This window comes from Athene noctua, chromosome 18 (genome assembly GCF_965140245.1).
Source record: "Athene noctua chromosome 18, bAthNoc1.hap1.1, whole genome shotgun sequence".
NCBI classification, from domain to species: domain Eukaryota; kingdom Metazoa; phylum Chordata; class Aves; order Strigiformes; family Strigidae; genus Athene; species Athene noctua.
This window is the reverse complement of record NC_134054.1, coordinates 5727810-5751992: the sequence shown is the minus strand read 5'-3', so window position 1 is coordinate 5751992 and position 24183 is coordinate 5727810. Positions and strand designations below refer to the sequence as shown.

The following is a 24183-nucleotide window of genomic DNA, read 5'->3' as shown; positions in this document are numbered from 1 at the left end:
CGACGGCCACCCGGAAGTGAAAGCGCCGCCCGGCGCGCGCCGCCCCGCCCGCCCCGCGCCTGGCGGTCGCTTCCCAGGGCGCGCCCTTGTCTGTCTTTTTTCTCCTTCCCGGCCGCGGATCCCCGAGGCGGCCTCGGAGGGCGCACGGAAAATCGTCCTCTAAATTAATAACTCGGCCACCGTTGAAAGTGACCGTTAAGGCGGCTCCGTCGTGACCCGGAAGGACTCGGCGGAGGCGGGGAAATTTTGAACAATGTGTGCCGAAAACGGTAAAAAAACGGAAATAAGGCGAGGCCTGTCCCTGCCAGGGGGAGGAAGGGTGGGAAACCCTCGCCGCGTGAAAAAAAAAAAGATTTAACGAAGGGAATCGCCTCTCGCGCGGGCGGGGAGGTGACAGTTTAAAATGGCGGACGCGGAGGGCCGAGCGCTGTGAGGGGAGGCGGTTTGGGGCCCTCGGCTCGGGCTGCTGTGGGGGTGTTTCTCCTGGGGCAGCTGCTGTGGGAGTTCGGTGCCTGTCCTGCTCCCGCTATAGCCGGGTGTGCGCTCCGGTCGCCGCTGCGAGGGGGCCTGGCAGGCGGCGCGGCCGGTTCCCGGGCTCTACCTGCCCTCCCGCCGGTAGCGGTGCCTGGTGAAGCCGCCTCGGTCCCTGCAGCCCCGGGCTCCCCGCGATGGATGCGCGCTGGGCTGCGGTGGCAGAGCCTCTGGCCGGTCGGTGCTGCGGGGCGATCTCCACCGGCTGCACGGGTGCCTCTGAGGGAGCTGGGAGCCGAGCTGGGAAACGTTACAGATCCTTATACCCGCAGCGCTCTGGGCGAGTTCATGTTTTGGTAGAGTGCGCGGTAAAATTGGAACAAGGGAGAAGATCAGCGCAGCCCTCGTGTAAGGATGACAAGCAGATTCCCCGAGTTATGTCTGGGGAATTCTAGTGAAAACTGCTTCCCCCCACCCCCCCTCCACCCCACAAGTTGTTGGTCTGTCACTTCAGGCGCTGTATAAAATGGCCAAGCTCCAAGCGTAAACAGTAATACCTAGTTCTTATCTTATAACTGTGATGAGTGTCTCTACCCATCTGTTTCATAATGCTATGTTTTAAAAAAAAAGAGGCAGTTCTCTACTGTTTTAACCCAATGACAATACTGATGTGAGAAAGTAAATTCTGTATTATAATTTAAATCCTTATTCTTACTGTAATTGTGTTTAATATTTTTTGCACTGAAATATAAAAATAAGCAATGACATCAATACAAACACAGAAGCAACAGTTCTTTTCCTGCTACAAAAGTTTGGAAGAAGTGAAATAAACTAGTACTGCACATTTGGTATTGGTTTGTGTTATATCCTTTGCTCTTTTTTCCCCTGAGAATTTTGATTAAAAATTTTCCCTTTCATCTGCTGAAACCCTTTCTCTTAGGAGAAATCTGAAGATTATCCAATGATTTCTCTAAAAGGACAGAGGGTTTCCTGTGTCCCTTCCTCCCTAGTTTCACTCACTTCAGTACAAGCTGCTGCTGTTGCCAAGAGAATTAATTGGTCCAGCACACCAGCCCGGCTTGCTGTGCAGCTACATGAATGCTTGTGCTGGCACAGGTTGAAGAAGGCATGAGTGGGACACGTTGCCTAGAGGATCTTAAAAATCTGTTACGTTAAATTCATAACATAAAAAAAGGAAGAAGCAAGCTTTGCTTGTGTTAAAACACCTTGACTTTCTAACTGGGTCTTTGTAAAGCAGCCTCTGAATAATCATACTGACTTTCTTCCACAAGTAAAAAATAAATACTGTTTTGAAAAAACTACATTTTTTAGAAAATACAACTCAGGAATTAAAAGTATTAAATGTGTAACAATAGCTGGGATGCAGATTTTAATTCCTTTACTGTAGATAGCAGAGGTAAGATTTGGTGATTTGTCATTTACTGCAAGTTCTGGATCATCTCTTTCTCTTTGGCCAGTAGTTAAGTGGAGTTGATTTAGCTGAATGCTCCAATCCTGAATTGGTCAGAAGATAGTAAAAGTAAAAAGCAGCCATTCAGAATACATGAGGCAGGATCCTCTTTCAATTTTGCTGATGTTTTAAAAGAGCTCTTCAAAACCTAAAGATCAGTTGATCTTAAATTTATTATTCAGAAATACTGTGAAGTAAAATATTAAGGATATGTAATGACTAAAACTGAATGTTGTTCCTGGAGACAAAGGAGTGAAAGATTATGAAGACTCTTTCCTGTTCTGAGTCACTGAACGCAGAGCACGTGTGTTGGTGGTATTGAGCTGTGTAGTTTCTCTGAAGGGGAAATAATTTTTCCTTTAGAATGACTATTTGTGTGTTTGAAATCAGCTAATTAAGCAGTTTTATTAGATTACTTTCTAAGACGTCTTTTTTTTTTTTTTTTATCTTGCTAGGTATTCTTTAGTGCATAGTGATAATAATTAAGAACTAGTCTACATCTTTTTATTTTAAGAATTAAAATTCCACCCTTTCGAGTAGAAAAAGTGTACTTTCATAAAACTGCATTTCCCATAGTGCACAAGGGCTTTCTAGGCTGGATCAGCTGATCTAGATTGTGAAATGTTCCTTATTTCCTGTCCAACATGCATGGAAATGACTCGTGTGTACGAATGTCTCATCTTTCTTTCGTCAGGTGATTTAAGGGCTGTGGACCAGAATTCTGATTTAGAACAATGGCAAGAGACTGAGCTGATTAACTAGCTGGATAGTTGGAAAACTGCTTCGTTTGGAGGAAAGTGATGTCATGAAGAAGTAGCATACTGCAGTCTGCTTTGTTAACTTCATGGGAGAAGGTAGAGAGAATCTTCATCTTTAGCTTTTGTACTAGACCTTTGTTTGTTTGTTTTTTCAAGTCACTGATTTTGCTGTACATTATTTAAGAGAGTTACCAGATTTCTTGATTAGTTAATGGTTATGTCCTAGCAGCTAGTAATCATAATTTTTGAAGCTTTCTCTTTTTCTTTTTCTTTTTTTTTTTAATTCTTTTTGCTTGTTTTAACAGAGGTTAAGAGGAAACTTTTAAAAGAAAATAAGAGTTTTTCCAGACTGAGGACTTGGCAAGAAAACACAAAATGTCTCCTGAATCAAAAAAACTTTTCAACATCATTATTTTGGGAGTCTCATTTATGTTTATATTCACTGCTTTCCAAACATGTGGAAATATTGCGGTAGGTGTGAATTTAAAAGCATGCCACATACCTGTCACACTAATTCATCCTTTCTTGTCTTTTGTGTACTCTAACATAATAGAGTTGCTTTACTTCGTATTTTTAAATATGCCAGACACCTTGACATTTTGCCTCTTTTGGTTTAGTGTTAACTAGATTAAGTTGGTTAACTGGATAATTAAGCAGTTTATTTCTTTAAGATAGCATACCTAGGTATGTAACTGTGCCAGATTGCTTAGAAAGTAGAAAATTAATGTTATAAAATTTTTGAACTTTAAAATAGTGTCTGTTTTGACACTTGTAATATTTAACAATTGAATTACATTGGACCTCCCATATTTCTAATTATTCTATATAGTCCCTTTCAAAATATTTGCCTAAGTTGTTATTATTAACCATGCCCGTAGTTTTTCCTAGAGTGGCTTTCCTAATCTAACACGTTTTTCTGTTCTAACAAACTAGACATTGAGGGGGAGTATGAGGATAACATCTGACAAGTAGTCAGACTTCCACAATCGCTAGAACTGCCAAATCACCTTTCATCTGAATAAGTAATTAACTGCTTTAGTAACACGTATCTCTGTATGCTGAAACAAAATTGAGCACAAGGTAATCCAAATTTACTGTTAAAAGCAGATTGCACTGTTTAATTTTTAACTTAAATTTTTTACAGTCCTGCTACTGACATACTTAGCCCAGATCCTCTAACTTGCTGAGTTGTTAACATTGCTTTCAGTATTCATTATATGCCTGAAGGACAGTTAGATTTCAACATACCTCTGGAGCCTACAGGTCTTACAGCTTCTCTTTTCTTGCATGCAAGAAGAATGCTTTCTGGGTTCAGACATGTAAATGTCCTTAGCTGCATTACAGAAATACTGCCTAGTATAGTAAGTGCAGCATGATCCTGTACATAAGTACAGCCCAGGGATCTTAGAACTTCTGCAATGTGTCCACAGCTCCTCGCTGAATTGGGTGTAGGGGTCATGTAATTTATTGTCATTAAAGTAATTACAAGTGACTTTCAATCAGATCTGCCCACCAATCAACTAATTACATGGTCTCATGATCACTAAAGCTGATTCAACAGGAAAAAAAAGGAACAGGGAAATAACAGGAAGCCGAAAAGAACGGAAACTCTTACCAGCACCTTCTAGTTAGGTCAAGTTAAGAGTATTTTGAAACCTCTCCTTTTTTTCCCATTTTTTGAATTAAGTTAGTCGTACATATCTGCCTAAGAGAGGTGCTTAGTGAAACAAAAGTTTTGTGAAATATTTTAAGGTCTCTGATGAAATAATGATAAAATCCTAAAGTGCTAATTACTTCTTCAAACGAAGATGTTTCCCTGCCAGGTATCATCCTTCACCTTCATTGTGGAGATGTTGTGAGTTGTAATTAACACTTTATTTTAAATACTTTGTAGAATGTATTAATGACTAATTCTAGCGTCTGATATTGACTTCAAACTGATGCAAGTGTTCTCAAACTACAAGATATATTCTAACATATTACAATATATGATTTTCTCCTCACAGCAAACTGTTATCACAAATTTAAACAGCACCGATTTTCATGGCAGTGGCTACACAAGGTAATTTACACAGATCTTATTACTTTGCTCTTTGCAGGGTGGAGCTAGTTATAATTCCATCTGGTAGAGATATACTCTCAAGAGATTGTAGTGTTCTGCTGACTTCACAATTTAATAACATACTTAAAGCAGTTTAAAACAGAGGCTTCTCACATTCACTCTAGTTCTACTCTGAATTATTTCTAGTAGAACTACATATCTGTTTGGTATGTTTTCTTTGTAGGGAGAAAAAATACCTTACGGTCATCACATTCTTAGCATTTATATTAGAAGAATGTGAAAGTTTTAAAATAAATAAAACGGCTAACTAGGCCTTGGTTGTTTGCCCTTGTATACCTCTGTGTGTTTGTGTAGGACAGGTGGTGTGGATCAACTTCCAGGAAATATTGCGACATAAATATGAAAGGAGCAGTCAGAAAGATGAGAAGCAAAGCCACAAAAAGCTGTTCTGTTTATTGCACTGACATAGCCAAACTCGCCAAGCATGAGCAGGGACCTTTTGTACGTCAAATTAACCTGTCATATAGGAAAACCTGGTTGTTGCTTTGGGGGATTTACTGTCTTAATTTAAACTAAAAATACAACTAGCACAAAATATATCTATAAATCTTCTGTGTTGTATTTGGCAGAAAATGAAAACCTCACTGATAGATGAATGAAGTTCTAAAACATTCTCCTCTAGAAGTACTGGACACAAACTACAGTAACTTGTTAAGGCACAGTTAGACCAATGCGTGTTGTAAATTACAAGACGTGCTTGCCTGTAGTAGTTTGGGACTTTACTCAGCAATCCAAGAAACACTGTGCACTCCTATATTCCCATGTGGAGTGCAACAGGTGAAGGTAACAGAAGGAAGAAAGGAAATGTTTGGCCATGAAAGTTACGCAGTTACTTAAGTTATGAATGTACTTAATTAGATATTTTTTAATTGCCTGAACATTCTTAAATCAGTTGCACTTATACCCTGTATTTTATCTGAAGTACTTAATCATCTTTGTTGTTTATTTATGTAGCATGTCCATTATTTATGGAGTATTCTCTGCATCGAATCTTATATCACCTTCAGTAGTTGCAATAGTAGGACCTCAACTCTCCATGGTTGTTAGTGGCATATTTTATAGGTAAGTATTAATTTTGTATTTTTGTCTGCTTCCTTTGAAATCTCCTTCATTTTTTCACACCTAAGGCTACCATGCCGTACATGAAATTGTACTGACTGACGAAAGCATCTTGCAGAGATACCATCTGTATTAGTAGATGTGTAACTGCAGGGTACTCCAGGCTACTGGAATCAGAGTGTATTTTTTCCACAGCATTTCCGGACTTTACTGACTGTGGAGTTCAGGTTTCAGATTAATGACTATATAAAAAAAAATCTACATGCTTAGAGGAGTAAAAAGATTACTTTTTTTTCATGTACAACCTAAGATATTTTCCATTGTCACTTAGGAGAGTGTAGCTGATTTAGAAGCAGCTAAGTGAGATGCGTGATTGTTAAAGAGCATTGTCCACTTTAAGTCTATATTCAATAAACTGATCTGTTCTATTCTAGTCTGTACATTGCAGTTTTTATCCAACCTGCTACGTGGGCTTTTTATACTGCTTCTGTTTTTATTGGCATTGCAGCTGCTGGTAAGCATTGTTCTTATTCTGCTTACTATTCTTTGCTATATTTGAATATACCTCTAAAATATTTTATTTCCTGAGCAATATATTCTGTATATCTCAGTACTCTGGACAGCACAGGGAAATTGCTTGACTGTAAATTCTGATGAAAACACCATTGGAAGGAACAGTGGAGTATTTTGGGCGCTCTTACAGTCCAGGTAAGCTTTATTTGTTCATCTTTTTTTGGTTGTGTACACATTCTACATTTTACACCTTTTGTTAAGTGGGAGAGACTGCATCAAAAAAGTACTCCAGTGGTACCTTGCAGTTAGTGAAGTGGAAGGGAGGGTTGGAAGCAACATTTCTATTGCTATTGTGCATTATAGAATAATGAATGAAAGTTACATACTGCAGGCCTCTGCTCTCCGCATGCTAGAAAGACACGTGTCTGTTAGGGGAGCATTTGACTTATGTAAGAGAAATCTTGTTGATTGTGGAGGGCTGTGCTAATTTGTGTCAGGATCCTGAGTGTACTAATAAGCCTTAATGATCCTGAATGACTCACCTGGGGCCTTGCCCACACCGTTTCTCTCTGCCCATGGGCCCAGGAGCCCTATTTAAACTCAGCCCTTGGCTTTCTATTTGTCTGGAGCTGTACTGGAGGAACACTTGTCTCCAGCTTAGCCCATGCTATGCCTGTGCCCTGCTATGGATTCTGGTGGTCTAAACCCCAGTCTGCAGACTGATTCCTCATCTTGGCTTTATCCTGCCCTGTCACTGCAGACCTGTGTGGCAATCACCAGACCTGACTCTGGCCTGTGGACTGACTTCCTAGCTTAATCTCAGACCTGCCTCATAAATTTGTGTGATGGTCTGGACTCTTGGTTGACCCTGTCTACAGTCTTTGGGTCTGCCCTGCTCGCCTTGCTCCAGTACTGTGGGGCTGGGCTCTAGCTGGTGAGGCACCTTCTCTGCTGGCTGTGTCATCCCCTCTTAGCCTTCCTTCCCTGAGGGGGCAGCTGGACCTTGCTGCTCACTGACAAGTTGAAGATACTAAAGTTGGACTTGACAATCAGAAGAGAGATCTTTTTGTTGATAGTTCTCTGATACTAAGCTTTGAGTGCTGCTTCAACCAAAAAAGTTGACAAAAAGCTCAGCATGAAGAATGGTAGTGACAACGAGGCAGTGGATGCTGAGTTGCTGCCATTGAGTATTTTGTGAAGATAGGGCTTATGCCTCTTGAGAGAGTGTAATGTAATAAGGTATAGGGAAAAATAACAAAGCTGTGCAAGAAGATAGAGCTGCTGACTTGAAGAGAGATTAAAAAGGCTGGGACTCTTTCCTTTAGAGAAAAAGCATCTGAGGAGGATTATACTGATGGGTTACTAAAACACAAAGGCAGCAGGTGAGCTGAATGTAGAACTGTTGCTCACCAAATGCTGCTCTACTAGAACTCAGGTCACTTGGTGAAACTGAAAGCGAATTAGTTTGAAATGGATAAAGTGTTTCTTTACACAGTGGGCAATTAAACTTGTGGAGCTTGCTGCCACAGAAGTGTGCAGAGTTGAATGGTGGCTGCAAGATCAAAAAGGAATCACATTCATTGGTAAGAGGTCCACCAATGGTTCCTGAAGAGAGATGCTTTTTACCATCCATAATATAGCAATTCTAAATTAATTCTATTATTTTAAATTAATACACCTGATCTAGTGGAAGGTGTCATTGCCCATCACAGGGGGATTGGAACTAGATGATCTTTAAGGTCCCTTCCAACCCAAACTGTTCTATGAATTCTGGATATTGGGAGATAATGAAGGGAATGAATTGCAGAAAGTGCTTGGACTGGTGAGCCTGCACTAAATGGTATTGCTGATGTTGTTGTGGGGACAGAACAGTGGATTGGTAGAACATTGTTGTGAAACAGTGGCATACTACTTGCGTTCCTGAAGTTTCAGGTTCCAGAATTAACATATCAGTATGTTATCAGAGTAGCAATTTCCACAAACCCAACTAATCGTGTGTTCTACAGCAAGTAAAATGCATGGCTTTATGTGAGCAAACTCGTAAGGCTGTTTTGAATTGCTTTTCTTTCAGAATTACTGTATTTCAGGAAACTGGAGGTAGGAACACAGAATTTCCCTTGACCTGTTAACAACCAATTTAGCATTGCTGGGACAGTGTTTCAGACAAGACACGTGACTCTTTTCAGGAAGCATTACAAAATCATCTCCATAATATGACACAATTCTGTTGGCTTTCTAATCTATACCCTTACAAAATTAGAGACAGGCAATTTAGATGCAGTTGTCCTCATTTTTGCTACCACCTTGTGCCTTGATTACTGAAAATAAATAACCAACATTATGGGGAAGAATCCTCTGCTGTGTTTGAAGTTGTCTAAAGAGTAAGCAGTTTGCATGGAGAGTGACTAGTGTCTTTATTTCTTTCAGAATTGCACAGTGCTATTTTTTGCAGAGAGTAGCATTGCTGTAATGCTACAACCCTAATCTTGCTGTAAAAAAGTGCTGTTCACCTTTGTTGTCCTTTTTGTTTACAGCTTGTTTTTTGGAAACCTATATATATACTTTGCTTGGCAAGGAAAAACTCACATATCAGGTGGGTATTGCTTGTTTGTGTGGGAGACTAACCTTTAAAATATGGTAGCATGAATAAAAAGATGAAATAATGAACTGAAAATTTGCAATAAACTTATACGACAGCAGACAATTTTTTTTCTAATTTATTGTTAGATAGACTCTATTTTTGGAGCACATTTTGATTCAGTGTTCCATGGTACTTATGGCCCCTGTATTATGTATGTTGTTTTCCTGCATGCAATGCACTTTCAGTGCCTTCTTTTAGGATATTGTCTATGACATTCTTCAGAATTTATTTTTCCATAACAGCTACTCTGGGATTTTCACTGTGCAGACACACTTATACCAAAATACGGATTTTTTCTGTGGGGAAAGGTATTCTGGAATGGCTGTATGTTTAATATACATGCTGTCCTGTTCCAAAGTAAGTTCCTAGTGTAGACAGTCCTTCTAAAACAGATTGGAGACTGATTAACTTATGAACTAAAAGAAAAGAAAGGAAAACCATCCCAGTTCACTTTATTGTGCTGGCACAGTTGAGTGTGTAAAGAACTTGGTCTTCCTTTCTTGGCATAGTTTATGAAGACTGACTTCCTAATGGGATGGTAATTAATACTATGGGTTTGTTTGTATGACGTTGTGCTAGATTGGTAAAAGCAGGAGAGAGAAAAGTAAATTTAATACTCTGAAGAAACTGGATAGTGGTTGATACTGGTTTTAAAGCAGAGATTTCTACTTGAGCAAGGCAAGATGAGGGGCAGTATCAGCTACGAAAAGAGCAATGGTAAAAACGGAGCAAAATAAGATTTTAATTATAAAACCTGAATATCACTGGAAAACCAACATTTTGTAAATAGGGTTAATTGTCCTGTCCTATAATGACTGTGAGACTTTATTGTATTGTTAAAATATCTACTAGAATGATCACTTCTTTTAACATTTAAAAGATGAGGATACTTCTGCTGTAGTCAATCAGGAATAAGATGTTGATTTTAACATTATAATTATCAGGCTTCAGAAATACTGCCGTGTTGAGGTGAATAGTCCACTTCATGTCTCTGTTAGGTCTGTCTTCTCAGGTTCCCCACAGACACGGGCGTGGTAGTGTAGCACAGGTTAATTTTTAAAGGTCAGCTCCCACATTCCCTCATCTCTAACACAAAGGTTGAAATGTTATTGAAAGCATTGGAGATGCTTTGGATCTCGTGGGCCTGAAATTCTGTGCATTGTGAATTTCATTGCTCTTTCTAACCACAGAATAGAGCAATTAACTATGAGAGAGTTCTTCTGTTTCATTTCCTCCTGTCTAAATGTCTTGAGATTCCTTTTTATTAAAAAATGTTGGTATCAGAAGATCTAACAGTGTTTAAAAATCAATTCCTCTTTCCTTTTACTACCTAAACAAAAATTTTACAGACAGTTCAAGGTGAAGCACATACTCTCTTTTTGATCTGTAGTTATACATGTTATTTATATTTGATGTAGAACAATTTGATGCTTACCTTTAAGCTAAAGGGGAAGTAAATACAAATGTAGGCAATATCTTCAGAATCGTATATTAGTGCAATCACAACTATTAACTGTTTCTTGGCTTTTTTTCTGCTTCATATTTGTGAATGGGAACAACTTCTGTATTACAGACTTCGCTGTGCCAAACAAGTTGGTTAGTGCAGCAGAGCTGGTGCTTAGAGCAGTGATGACCTTCCTCCACCTGCACATTGTGTGCTCTGTCAGTTAGATTTCAGTGGTTTTAAGGCCTTTATAGTTTACAAACCTACCAGTTTATGACATTACAGTGCTAATATTTCTGATGCTTGTTAAGAGGGTTGTTGGTGGGGGTTTTTTTTTTTTAGAAATCTGAAGGGTTTGGGGCTACTTTACTATGTCTGCTTTGAATAAGTCTTGAAAGATGTACTTTCTTCTGCTAATAATTTATGCACTTCCTTTGTTAATTGGCTCCTCCTTGGTCATAGCCTTTGCATGGCAGAAAATGTGAGTGACACTGTTTAATATGCCGGTACTTTATTAGCACCATAAAACAGACAGGAATTTGCCAGCAGCTGGGTACCTTTTGCTCCATGTGAAAGGTAAGTTAGAAAATTGGTATGCATTTTAAACGATGTTATGTAGTATATATTAGTTCTTTGAAGGTAGTTGAATTTGTTTGAAATTGCTTTTGCACATCTAGTTATGACTTTTCTTTGTTTTTCCACAGAGAGTGATCGCAGAACTGTCTTCATTGCTCTGACTGTTATCAGTCTTGTGGGCACAGTTCTGTTCTTTCTGATTAGGAAACAAGAGGACACAAAAACTCCAGGGGAGGAAGATTCTGCTAATGAAATCCTGGGGGACAGCTCGTAAGTGCTTATGGCAGTAACATGTTGTCACATACTTGTTTGTGCTCCTATTCTTCATTGGAACATCACGCATTCACTTTTCCCTCTGCACTGGAAACACAAATGTTATGAACAACCTGTAGAATTTACAGATTTAATAGAAAAGTGTCTGTACTTTAACAAGTGAGAATTAATGTTCTTTATATGACATATTTTCAAGAGTTCAGTGCAGTACTGCACATAAAGTTTTGCCATTAATAAGTGCCTTTAGAAAGATACCTTTTACCTCTTTTTTTTCCCCCTGATTATTATTAAGTGTGTATCTGACTTTCATAGTCTCTCTTGCCCTCATCAGCCCAGTTTAAAGGCTGGAATAGCAGAAATGTACATATATATGCCACTGATAAATACATTAGAAATGTGTAGGTACACAGATGGATTCAGTACTGTTTTGCCCGAGGCATCAGTTTAAATATTTTTGCTTTATTTAAAGAACAATGAAAATGTTAGAAAAGCATCAGTAAGTATGCCAGTGAAAAAATGTTCAAACCTGAAAATGCCCAGAAGAAGGATTCTTATAAGCAGGTTAAATTTTGAATGGTATTCACTAGCACAGAAAGAAAGTTTTCTAGCTAGTAGTTTAGATTCTCAGAAACTTTTAATAATGTATTTGCATATTCCAGCATATAGTGCTGGGCTAGAAGATGTACAGAAAATCTGAAAAATTAGGCTGCCTTCCAGCAGTGTGGTTATTCTTTTTCCATTTTGACTAAGTCATTTATTTACCCAGGTCTGCACAAAACAAAATGACGCGAGCAGTGGCTGCCTTCAGTAAGTACTGTTTCACGTAAGAGTTGCTTCAAAAAATACTGACATCCTTTCCAGTTCTCCATGATTCTGCTGATAATGGGATCATGTACAAATCAATTAGAACAAAACATTTTTGAACAGATAAGGTTTTGAGAATGCATTTCAGTTATTTCACTTCGAATATAGACCTTCAGGGATGTCCTCCTTGGAAAAATGACTGCCAGCTGGCAATGGTTTTCAGACCAGGGATGACAGTTCACACAGGGACACAGGACTGATGAGTTTTGAGCCTGTTAGGAATTCAGTTGTCTATGTGAGCATCTGTGATTTTGAGCCTAGCCAAAACGGGGCTTGCAACTGGAAAAGATTGGGAACCACTGAACTAAATTGTGGGCAAATTACTGCTGGTGTGGAATTGGTGTGAGCTGTCTGGCTATGTGACAGAAGTGTTCCTGTCAGGTGACAATACCATACAAACAGAGCTTGACTGCAAGCAAAGAAAGTGAAGTAGACTTCACTTCAATTACATACTAGTATAGTCCAGGAGAAATTTGGATGGATACGTCCTTGATGTAGTTTTAGATCCAAGTTACTTTACAACAGCTTCCTTATCTAGGTGAGCTCCAAAAGAGCAGGTCACCGCCTGTGAAAGCTAGTGCATGAAAGTTGTCTTTTTTTTTTCTTTTAAAAAAAATAAAATTCACTGACATAACAAGATAAAGAAGTTACATGTTCGTTTATTTTGTCATCAGATGATACTGGTTAAAAACAACGATTTTGAACTGGAGCATCTGCAGTTTCCGTTGAAGTTTGATGTGGTCTGCCTGTGACTGTTAAGTTTGTTTGGAGAGTTGAGATCTTTACTGAGAACTTAATTTATCCTTTTAGGAGACAATCGCCATGAACTGAGAGTACAAAAATACAATGAGCAGTAAATTGTCTGCTAACTGAAAATTGTGTATCTCCTCTTTAATATTTCCCCCCTTGCATTTCTTAGAAAAAAGGATTTCAGTTAACAGCATTTCTTTCAAAGTCAGGCTTGGTTTGTTTAGGACTCTGTTTACTCTAATAGTCACAGTTTGCATGAATTTAACCTGGTTTTGCAAAGAGCAAAAGGATAGTATTATTAATTTCTATTATTATGTCTTTACAGAGAAATCTATAAAGCTGAGCTTCACCAAAGAGATTCTCCTTCTCAGTGTTACAACTGCCTACACAGGTATGAAGCAAGTGGAGGGTGTAATCGTGTAGCAGTGGCAGGGCATTGTCTGGCATTTTAACCCCAGAGCAGGATTGCAGTTCCATATCTCTGCAAATATAACTTGAATATTTCAGTTAACTTTGAATGAGTTACTTATGACATTTCTGTGTTCTGGAAAGTGTTTCTGTGTGGGAGGAGGGCTGTGCCTAAATCTGCAAATACTGACAGATGTAGTAATGCTTGGTTTAGTACAGTTCTGTGTCACCCAAATTGAGGGTCAGGCAGAATTTACATCCTGACTTTTATGTGATTTGGCATTACATTATCAATAGGTTGCAGTTTGTTTAATGCAATTGCATTGCATTTGGTTTAAAATTATTTTTGTAGAATATGCTTTCAGTGTTCACTCTATTGAAGAGTCTTCATTTTAGTCTTGGTTCTATTGGGAGAAAGTTTTGCCATTTTCACCTATTTCTTGTCAGTAGTATCTGCTGTGGTAAAAGCTCTCTTTCTTTTTAGCAACTTTAGTTAAACCTGGTCTGCCATCGTTAGACCAAGGTGTGAGTTGTAAAATAAAAATACATTTATTTTTGCCATATACTAAAGTGATTCTTCCACCAAAAAAAATATAAAATGTTCAAAATGTTAGTGGGATCCTTGAATGGATTTGGGGGGTTTTCTTGCTTCTTATGTGGCTTCAGATGTAGTTCTGTTCATGATAAAGCTTAGGAAGAATAGATGCATTTTCAGAATCTCAGCTCTGAGTCACCATTATGAAAAATTGTTGTCAGCTCTTGTAGATGAAAAGAAAGACTTAGATGTGAACAGACTATAAACAGTGCCATAACATCTGCTGAAGTTTGCAGTCAGCTTCTGGTAGAGAAATAGCAATAGTAGCCATGAAGTCAACTTGCACGAGCTACTAACCTGAGTTACAAGTTACTTCACAGCATCTCCTGTGTGTCTTAACCCAAATTAAGTAATGAGAATTCCTCTTAGACGTTTATTGTGTTGGGAATATGAAGCAAGATAACAAGGGAAGGGAGTCAGTCAGGTTTTGCCTGATTAATCTGAAATTTGGTTTTATGGGTAGCAGGAAAATAATCCAGTTTGAAAAAATAGCTGCTGCCATCTGGTGGCTCTTGGTAAATATCGTCACTTTTTGTAGGAAAATACAAAATCCCATAAGGCCAGCAAAACCTTTTATTTCTAAAATTGGCAGTTGGGTTATTAAAACTGCTCAAAGTTCACCCTTTTTTGAGGCTATGCAGTTCATATACCATGCTGGGTAACCTGCTACATGTAGACCAGGATGTGGTGTACAATATTTTTGCAGTAGCAAAAGGCAAAGGACATAAATTAAAACAGTTCTATTTTTGAACTATTTTTCTTTGTTTAGGCATAACACTTTGCATGATTTTAAATATACTTTCTATTAAGGAACTGATATTTTTATACTGGTGGTTGCTTATGGTCATCCTACTTACTTGGCTATGTTACCTTTCCTCACAGTAATGGCAGTAGAAAGAAACCCTTTAAACACATAGTAGTTGTTCTTTCCCAGTTTTTGTTCATTATGTATAGAAAAGTAGCAGTCCATTTTAGGTATCTTACCTCTTTTGGTATTTGGAGGTGCAGGTAGTCTTTCTTAGGAATGTCAAAACTCGGGGGGAAAAAACCCTTATGTGTGAAATTCCAAAGTTCTTGAAAAGCAGAAATATAAACTATATGTAGAAATTCTGTAGTCAACAGAGGCAGTTCTGAACCTAAGCGTATGTGACTGTTTTTTCTAATACAGTTGTTGTAAACTGACATAGGAGAATATCATAATTACATAGTTTAAAATTCCCTAATGGCTTCTATTACACATACCTCATTTAAATATATGTATTTGAAAGGTACTTTAGGGAAAAACAGCCTTTAGACATAAAGAATTTATAACTAACTTTCATAATAGTTCATCTATCAATTTTGTTTGGTTTCTTTCAAAGGTTTGGTATTAACATTCTTTTCTGGAGTATATGGAACATGTATTGGTGCTGTGAATAGGTTTGGAAGTGAAGAGAAAAGTCTTATTGGTCTCTCTGGTATTTTTATTGGTGTTGGAGAAATTTTAGGTGAGTAAATTTACTACTGTATAGACAAAGAAGGATTAAGATGTAGCTACTACAGATGCTTTTTTGTCTTCAACTGAATAGTCTTTCAAACTTCCAGCAATGATTATGTAAACAAAAAATGAAATATTAGAAATAAAATTGTCAATGTCGTTCCTTATTGCACCGCGAATTGTACATTACACCATGTACTGTGAATGTGGACTAGGATGTGAATTACTGATGACTAAAATTTTGCATTCTTCTTGGGTTAGTGCAAAGAAATACATAAGGCTTAGAACAAGAGGAACACTAGGCTACAATGTTATTGGGGAATTTTTAGCATTTTGATAGTCTGTTTTTAAATAGCATTCTGTTTACATTTTTATTTCTTAAGTGGTGTCATAACTATTTTAAATTTATTTAAGTATTACACAAGATTTTTTTTCTTAATGTTAGCTTGTGTTAAATGAGATCTGATATTAGAATAAAATTAAATTCAGGCAATTAAGTTCATTAAGTAAATTTTTTTTTCTTAAACTCAAGTACCACAGTGTTAAAAGAAAAACCCACAACAAAACCTCCCCTGTTCACTAGCAACTTGGATCCATACAGATGTGTGTTTTTGCAATTAAGAGCTAAGCATTTTCACTTAGTATGTTGCAATAGTGGAGGAAGCAGCGGCTGCTGGGAAAATTCTTGCAAAAAGGTTGTGTCTCCATCGGCAATCACTGATAAATCTCCTTTCTGCATTTCCCAGATATCTCTAGCAACCCAAAAGTTATGTCATCTGCCAGTTGGGCTGGCAGGTCTGGCAAATTCTTGGGGCTGTTTTCATGTCTGTCAATCTTTGTTATCCAGTATGGGAAAGTTTATAATCTTAAGTTTTTAGCTTTTTTTTTTCCCCCTAGTATTTTAAGTTTGGTTCTGTTCTTTACATCTTCAGTTCTGATTTAATTATCCAATCTCTTCCACTCGTACAGGTGGAGGACTCTTTGGTTTACTGAGCAAGAATAATCGTTTTGGCAGGAATCCTGTTGTGATGCTAGGCATTATTGTCCATTTTATAGCCTTTTATTTAATATTTTTCAACATGCCAAATGATGCCCCTATTGCTCCAATGGAAGGCACAGATGATGTTGCTTATATGATTCCAAGGTATGTGAATTTTTTCCTTTGGTTGGCATAACTCAAGATACATATTTTGTCACTGTAACAAAATTCCTTGAAGCTGCTTTTCTTTGTAGTGACTACCTCCACAGAAAAGGCTTTTAGGAATTCTGTTTTTGTTAAAGGTAGATATTCTACCAGCATGTACCCAATTTAGGAATTTCAGTGGCATAAGAATAAAAAGCATGAGGGTATGTGGCAGCAATTTTGACACTGAGAACTGACATTCCTGAGATTTAGTACAGGAGTGAGGCCAGCAACCATTGTACTAGATGTCAGGAATTTGGTTTATTTTCGAACAGTGCTGGGCTTAGTTTTACTACAGCAGAGAGTACCAGCCTTGCACTGTTGTGCTGGTTTCCAAAGCCTTTGTGTGCTTGTTGTCAAAGTCCACTTGGTCTGACTGGAGCTGTGCTATCCCTGTCTGTTATACTGCTCAGCATTAGGGGAAGAATACAGGGAGCTTTCTTACCTAATCATTATTTTGGGCTGTATTTTTGCCACTTCATGAAAATACAGTGTTGTCTGTGCAGGGACAGCTGCTGACTTGTGATTACAAGCATTCATGCCTGTGCTGGTGACTAGTCTTTATTTAACCGGAGTATTTTTCTGCAAAATGGATTGGCATTTTTCTAATATTCCTGCAGTTTTTATAAATTCACTGTGTGTGTCTCAGCTTTTAATCACTGCCTTGTGGGTTTTGTGGCTCCAGGCACCAAAATAAGTTGTTCTGGTGGTTCTAATTCAGTGTAGGTTTGACTGCAGGTAACAATAACAAAAGTCTTATAATTCAAGAAATTAAAATCTCATTATTTTTTTTTGCCAAGCCAGATGTTCCCAGTTCTTTTTCAGTGAAATTTAAAGTTTGATAACTTTCTTCCGCTCAGTTTCCAAATAAGCCTGCCAAAAATAGTTTGAAGATATATAAGCTTTTTGAATGAATGTCTTTCAAATTTGATTTACTTTCTCCTTCAGCAAAGAGGTGGCCATATTCTGCAGCTTTCTGTTGGGCCTGGGGGACAGCTGCTTTAACACCCAGCTCCTCAGTATTTTAGGATTCCTGTATTCAGAAGACAGTGCTCCTGCCTTTGCCATCTTTAAATTTGTTCAGGTATTACATGCCTCAGCCTTTTGGAAGTATGACTGTTGGAATGTTATTGACATACTGGACTGGAATTTTCAATGAGCTGAGAAAAACATGTTGTTTCTGCAAAGAATTTCAGCCTGGGTTTATTGTCTTTCACAGGAGCTAAAGTTTTTAGGTAGGAGTAGCTTGATTGCATAGCTTGGTGTGATTATATAATCAAACTGCTATTACTTACAAGTTTTGAGGGAAGTTAGTGTTGGGAATTGTAGTTTAAAGTCAAAAGGCTAGTGTGGTTAGCCAGACTTGGATTTTATTTAAATAATAATTTACTGAATTTACTTACTCGAAGTCTTTGACAGAGGGGTATGAGTTAAAAGGAAACAAGTTTTGTAAATAGTAGTTGAAGAGTTTGTGGATGCTGTAGCATATCACTGGGAGTTATCACGTGGGTATGCAGACAAAAGAATTAAGTAATGTTTGTCTGTCCCAAGTTATCAGAATACCAAAATAAATGCATCTATGCTAGCTGGAGACTTGATGAAAAGTCTTCATACACTATGAATACAACTGTTGTGTTTTGAATAGATCACTTAGCTCACAGGCATTATTCTTGTTTGGTACTGAACTTCCCAGGTCACAATCTGTGATCAGAGGTATGGGTAGAAAAACAGGGGTGCAGAGCATTGAAACTGTTCATGCATGGTCGCACCAACAGCAAGCTGGTGCTGAGAGCAGAGGTCAGGGTACGTCTAGTTTAAAAGAGGACAGCTGCTTGCTTCAAAAAGATACCTATTTTTCCTTGTGCACAGCTCCATTTTTGTATCGTACTCGTGATACGTAAGAATTTGAGATAGGCATGGAATATAAAGATTCTTTATACGAACCTTTACCTTTAAAAAGGATAGATTGCAAGTAAGCAACATTGCTTGTCAAAGCCTCTAGCTATTTTGATATAGAATAGTTTGTGATGCTGTAAAACTGGAGATAGTTTTCTGGATTTTGTCTTACAGCCTTGGCAATGGTGTTTCTAGACAAACTGTTTGCAAGCAAACTGCACTTGCAATGCTGCAAACGCTTCTGAGTTTTGTGTTCACTTTCTGCAGTGAACACTATTTAAATAACAAGTAAAAACTACATCTGTTGTATATCATATTAAGACATATGTTGAAGTATAATGAAATTTTAAGATTATATATTTTCTGCAGAAGCATACTACTAGAGTTGCATATTAAACTGTGTGTATCAATTTGATAATCCTTGTATAGTAATACTATCCTGGATATCTCCACTGATTAATCCTTTTACATTGTGTTTTTTCCTCTCAGTCCATCTGTGCTGCAGTTGCGTATTTCTACAGCAACTACTTCCTTCTGCAGTGGCAGCTCCTGATCATGGTCATTTTTGGCTTCTTTGGAACAATTACCTTCTTTACAGTGGAGTGGGAAGCAGCAGCAGCTCTTGTTGCCCGTGGCTCGGACTACAGCAGCATTTGATCTAGATACCATGCCTAGTCCAAACATAAGGGAAAACACAGCACACTTATTGTGAGGTGATGTGAGAAGGCGAAAAGATCAAGCTGCTGCAGAGGTTATGATGGAGGATACCATATCGCTGTCAGTCTAAATGAATGTGAAACATGGGAGAGAAAACAAAAAAGCCCAATTTTGAGGGCTTTTTTCTTGCGTTAATCAACTGAGCATGGTATGCATGTTCTTAACAATCCAGTATTAGAAATGGAAGGAAATATAGGGATTGAACAACTGTATTGAACAACTCTGTTCTGCGACTTAACTTTCAGGTTAATTGATTAATTTCACTCTACCATGCACTACAGAATTACAGTTGCATTTTTCCCCTGAAATTATTTTTCTTATACTCTAATTCTGCAAACACTTAAATTCTTGTATGATATTTTTGTAAGGTACACTATATCACAGAGTGTGTCTACACAACTGAGAGATCAATTTGTCTTTGACTTTTTCAACAATTAGATATCTAGAGGTATTTCTGTGGGAAATGTTGCTGCCTTATTCTGTATCACACAGTTCCTTCTTTCACAATTGATTATGAATCAATTTCATGTGCTTAAATTTTATCAGATGCATGGGTTTGTTGGAAGGAACCTGTTGATTCAGGTTGTAGTGGGATATGAAAGATTTTACAAGAATTTGAAGAAGTTACCCGTAGACATCTTAAGGATGTGATCCTGAGATCTGTGAAATATTGATAATTGAAATCAGTCTCTTGGTTCCAGCATCTCAGAATGGAACTGTGTTGGGATAGCTGCTGAAACTTTCTCAGGGTAATGCTGTATGAAGGACCATAAGACCCTCCCAGACTCCCAAATAGTTCTTCTGAGTTCAATGAAATTTCCATCATAATCTGTGATGGGAGCATTGTCTAAGATAACTTTTTAAAGTACAAATAGACTCAGAATGTGAACTGTAAGAATAATCTTGCAGTGTTTATTTTACTGCATAGTCTAAAAATACCTGGAACACTTGATGTAAGTTTATTCACTATATTTTGGGAAGACTGTACTGTAGTCGTCTTCTGCCAAATGTGAAAACAAGGATACTAGCATAGTAAACTAAGTTTTAATCCAACACTGTTACAGATGTAATACAGGCAGCAAATGCAACTCATCTTGATTTTTATCGGTCTACATGACTCTGTAGTACTTGCAGTTATGTTTTTGTCTAGCAGGCAAACAAGATGCAACTGAAAACAGGTATGGAACACTGAGAAGGTGTTTTTAAACACTCCATGTAGCTATTTTTAGAAAATTACCATTTGCCAACCTTTTACGCACAGTCAGGATGTCTTATCTTTAAAGACAAGTAAAAAAAAAAGTCGACTTGGTATGTGTCAGTAGCTCCTGCATGTCATAACTATGTAGGTGTACCCAAGGTTAAGCTGGTTGAGGGATTAGAGTATCTCCTGTGACATTTGTTGTCACTTTTGCTCTCCCAGGGCATGTAACACACAACTCTCATGAAGCACAGCCCTCTTCATGCACAGTAAAACAGCAGAGAGGGATTATGTTACAGACATATAGAAAAGGATTTTAAAATTCACTGCAGGTTTTTGCTGTGAGATCAGTAAGGTGTTAATGGGAGGATGAGAGGGCACCTGAACATTTGGCAAGCAACAAAATCTGTGAGGACTGCCAGGAGGGAAAGCCTTTGTGTATTCCCAGGAGATTCAATGAACGATGTAAAAGAGAATGAGATAGAACACACACTTGAGCGAGGGGTTACCGAAGTCATTCCAATTTGTCAGACAAACTGAAAAGGCATTCAGCGTTCAATCAATACATATATGATTAACGTGACTAGCAACACTCTAATGCCTCTTACCCACTCCTGTTACCCTGTAATTTTGAGCACACTATTTTTATATACTGAGCACTGTAAAAGATGTAGACGATGGGATTCTGTCAGTGATTAGAATTCTCTTGTTGCCACACATTTGTATTTTCTCCCAAGTACCAAAAAAGATAAAGAGCTTTTTTTAAGATGGGGAATTACTTTTGTCTCTGAACTACTCCTGGGACCTGTTTTTCCCGTATGTATCAGCAAGAGAAGAAAACCTTGGAAGTTCACAGGAACAATTTTGTCTTACAGTACATAGGGGGAAAAAGTGATTCTCTGGTCTTGTGATGAGTAACTGTAAATGCTTTTAAAACAATGCCATTTAATTATAGCTAGGTTATGGCTCTCAGAGGTTGCTTTTTAAATTGATCCCTTTTAATGATGAACTTCTGTGTTGTTCATCCGCCATATAAGAATTATATCAAATATTGTATTAAAAACTAAATTGCTAAGTTTATGTAGTTTAAAAAAGCATTTTGAGACCAACTGTCAGGGACACTAATGAACTAGGACTTGCAGAGTTTCAGTACCTTTGAATTTCATGCATTTCTTTTTTTCTCTGTTCTGCTTGGTCTGACTTGATATCAGGTAATGTTAGAAGGCTGTGCAGAACTATTTATTGGGTTGTTACAGTGAAGCGTTATTGCTTTGTGACAAGTCTTACAAGAAATCATCAAATTCTCAAAACTGTCATGGATAGCCAATTTTTTTTACTATCAACTATGTAAGTATTCCTTTTGACATTTGATCTTAAGAGACAGTTCTCATTCAAGCTGATAATGACACATGATTGCTTTTCACTTACTCATATTTCTTTGGCTTGTCAGGAGGTGAAAAATTCACCCAGCTTTACACAATCATTAGTTTGATCAAAATTTTTGGTATAGGAATATCAAGAGTAGTAATGCTGACATCCGTTTATGATTCCATCTCTTAATCTTTTATCAGCATTTACCAGCCCTGAGACTGCACTCCATTCATTTCACTGCCTTGGGCCTTTGAACAATTTCATGTTAATCTGAATTGGGAGCTTACTGTTAAATTAAGTGGGATTTGAAAAAAGGCTTTTGCTGTATTTGTGGTATTGTGAGTTTATTTTATATTGGGGATTTTATCTTTATAAGGGAAATTACACATTAAGTGGCTTGGGTTTATTGAGAAGTCTTTTGTTGTTTTTTTTTTTTTCTCATTCTTTTAGGTTGTTAATATCTTATATCTTGTTTAATATCTTGACATATCCCCAAGTTTTTCAAAGAAATTTTGAAGAGGAAATGAAAACTGATGTTCTTGTCATTTGAGTGCCAAAGAAGCCGCTACAAATTAGTCTTTAATGCATGTCACATAAGCATATCTGTATTTTTGCCTTGCCAATTGGTTTTCATTTTGATATATGAATGTATGGAAACAGAAAATTTCTACAACTGTAGACCTTGTTTATATTTAAGTGATGTGCTTTTACTACTCTGTTGTGTTGATTTCATTAGGTACAATCTATGTTAGGAAGTTGAGGTAAGGAAGAGAACCATTTATAAAATGTTCTTTATAATTCTAATCTGTAAATTTCTGCAGATACAGCTAAATTCATAAGGGATATAAAAAAAACACAAAAAAAATCCAAACTAAAACAAACCCCATAACCTTTACTGAGGTCCCTATCTTAGCAGAAAACCCTCCTGTGGTACTGCCATTAAAAAGAAGAAATCTTCTGCTGGTATAGTTCTTTAATTTTTGTGACCATTTTAAACTTGAGCTTCCTGGTGAAGTTTGCTGGAAAATACACATTTTATGGAAAAATAAGTGTAGAAAACCATAAATTCAGGACTGTGTCAGTTAACCAGACAGAGAAAGCTCCACTTCACTTTCTTTGAATTCTACAAGCTTACTTCAGCTGGGGAATGTGGTTCCCTGGACGCCAGCCTAAGTGCCAGTAATTAGTCTTACAGAAGTTGCCTCAGAAGTGTAGGTGTGTATGAGGGGAACCTCAAAAGATTGTCTTCTAGGGCAGTGATTGTTTGCTGTCAGTATAAATGGGAACCACTATGTTCAGCATCATGCCAATAGACAATACTCAACTTTGACTTGAATTGTGCAAATATGTAGGTAGGTTAATACTTAACTTACAATCATGACCATTATTTTTTCTAGTGAAATGCATTTTTGAAGACTTTATCCACACTGCTGTTTTCCTTGGAAGTCTTGTAGCCCCACTTATGCTAACTGAATGGCAGCAGGAGTTAATACCATGTTTTCCTTGTTCCTTGGTAGGTCTTCTAACATGCTGGCAGAAAATATTAAAAAATGGGAGAATTTAAAGATGATGAAGTTGAGAAGTTAGCTGCTTAACAAGATACTTGCCATTCTGATATGACCATGCTGGCTCAGAAGCAAGGTTGAGACTGTTGTAATTTTCATGGATAAATTCAGAATGATGCTTTGATACTTTTAACTTCAGAGGTGATTTAAGTACCACAGAGAAGCACTAAAGAAAGAGGGGGGGGGGGGGGAATCCTTAAATTGCAATGGAGAGCACATCTAGAACTGAGCATAATTCTCAGCAGGCACGTGAAGGGGGTGCTTTGTTCAATTGAGTTTGGGCATTTAGCTGCTGCTGGCACTGACTCAATTTCTATTTGTTGCATACTGTCTCTGCTATCTTGGTTATTTCAGCTGTTGACATGTCTCCCTTCAAGCTGTCCTTTCTCTTTTGTTTACATTTTGATACTGTGCTAATTTAAATGATTGAAACTATTTTACCTTAATAAAAGATGTCTTTGGTTAGAATTGGTGACAATGGAGAACAGCCTCACACAATGATTATCCTAATGAAAATGTTGATTTCGAGTGTACCAGACTCTTTACTATATTTCTTTTCATGATCACAGCCATGCAAATAAAAGTGAATCACAGTGTTTCTGTTAATATACTTGTTGTCAGAATTGCTCTTGTCATGCCAGGGGCTTTGTAAAAGGGACACACAGCCTTAACTGATGGATCTTGGAAGTGCTTTGTGGCACTTGTAAGGGCCTGCTTAAGAAAACAAAAATGTTTGGTTTAGCGCTAAACAGCCCTTTTTGAATCGTTTCATTCTACTTGTGGCATCAGCTAGTGAAATGACTTGGGGAAATCAGGGTGGCTTCTTCAGTC

The 24183-nt window shown here is 37.8% G+C and overlaps 1 protein-coding gene across 2 annotated transcripts; it reads left to right on the top strand.

Annotated features, from left to right (window-relative positions):
- The first annotated feature begins 88 nt into the window (after positions 1-88).
- MFSD11 (major facilitator superfamily domain containing 11) lies at positions 89-23948 on the top strand. Of its 2 annotated transcripts, XM_074921851.1 has the most exons (16): positions 89-269; positions 2637-2796; positions 3006-3171; positions 4707-4762; positions 5777-5884; positions 6316-6395; positions 6493-6589; positions 8929-8987; positions 10942-10960; positions 11260-11325; positions 12095-12135; positions 13268-13333; positions 15307-15432; positions 16392-16566; positions 17554-17689; positions 18991-23948. In XM_074921851.1, exons 3-16 carry the CDS (start codon positions 3076-3078, stop codon positions 19156-19158), a joined length of 1293 nt encoding a protein of 430 aa, XP_074777952.1. In that variant the 5' UTR covers positions 89-269; positions 2637-2796; positions 3006-3075; the 3' UTR covers positions 19159-23948. The 2 variants fall into 2 exon arrangements, with proteins under 2 accessions (XP_074777952.1, XP_074777951.1); XM_074921850.1 differs by lacking the exon at positions 10942-10960 and having other exon boundaries at positions 11184-11325.
- The last annotated feature ends 235 nt before the right edge of the window (positions 23949-24183 follow it).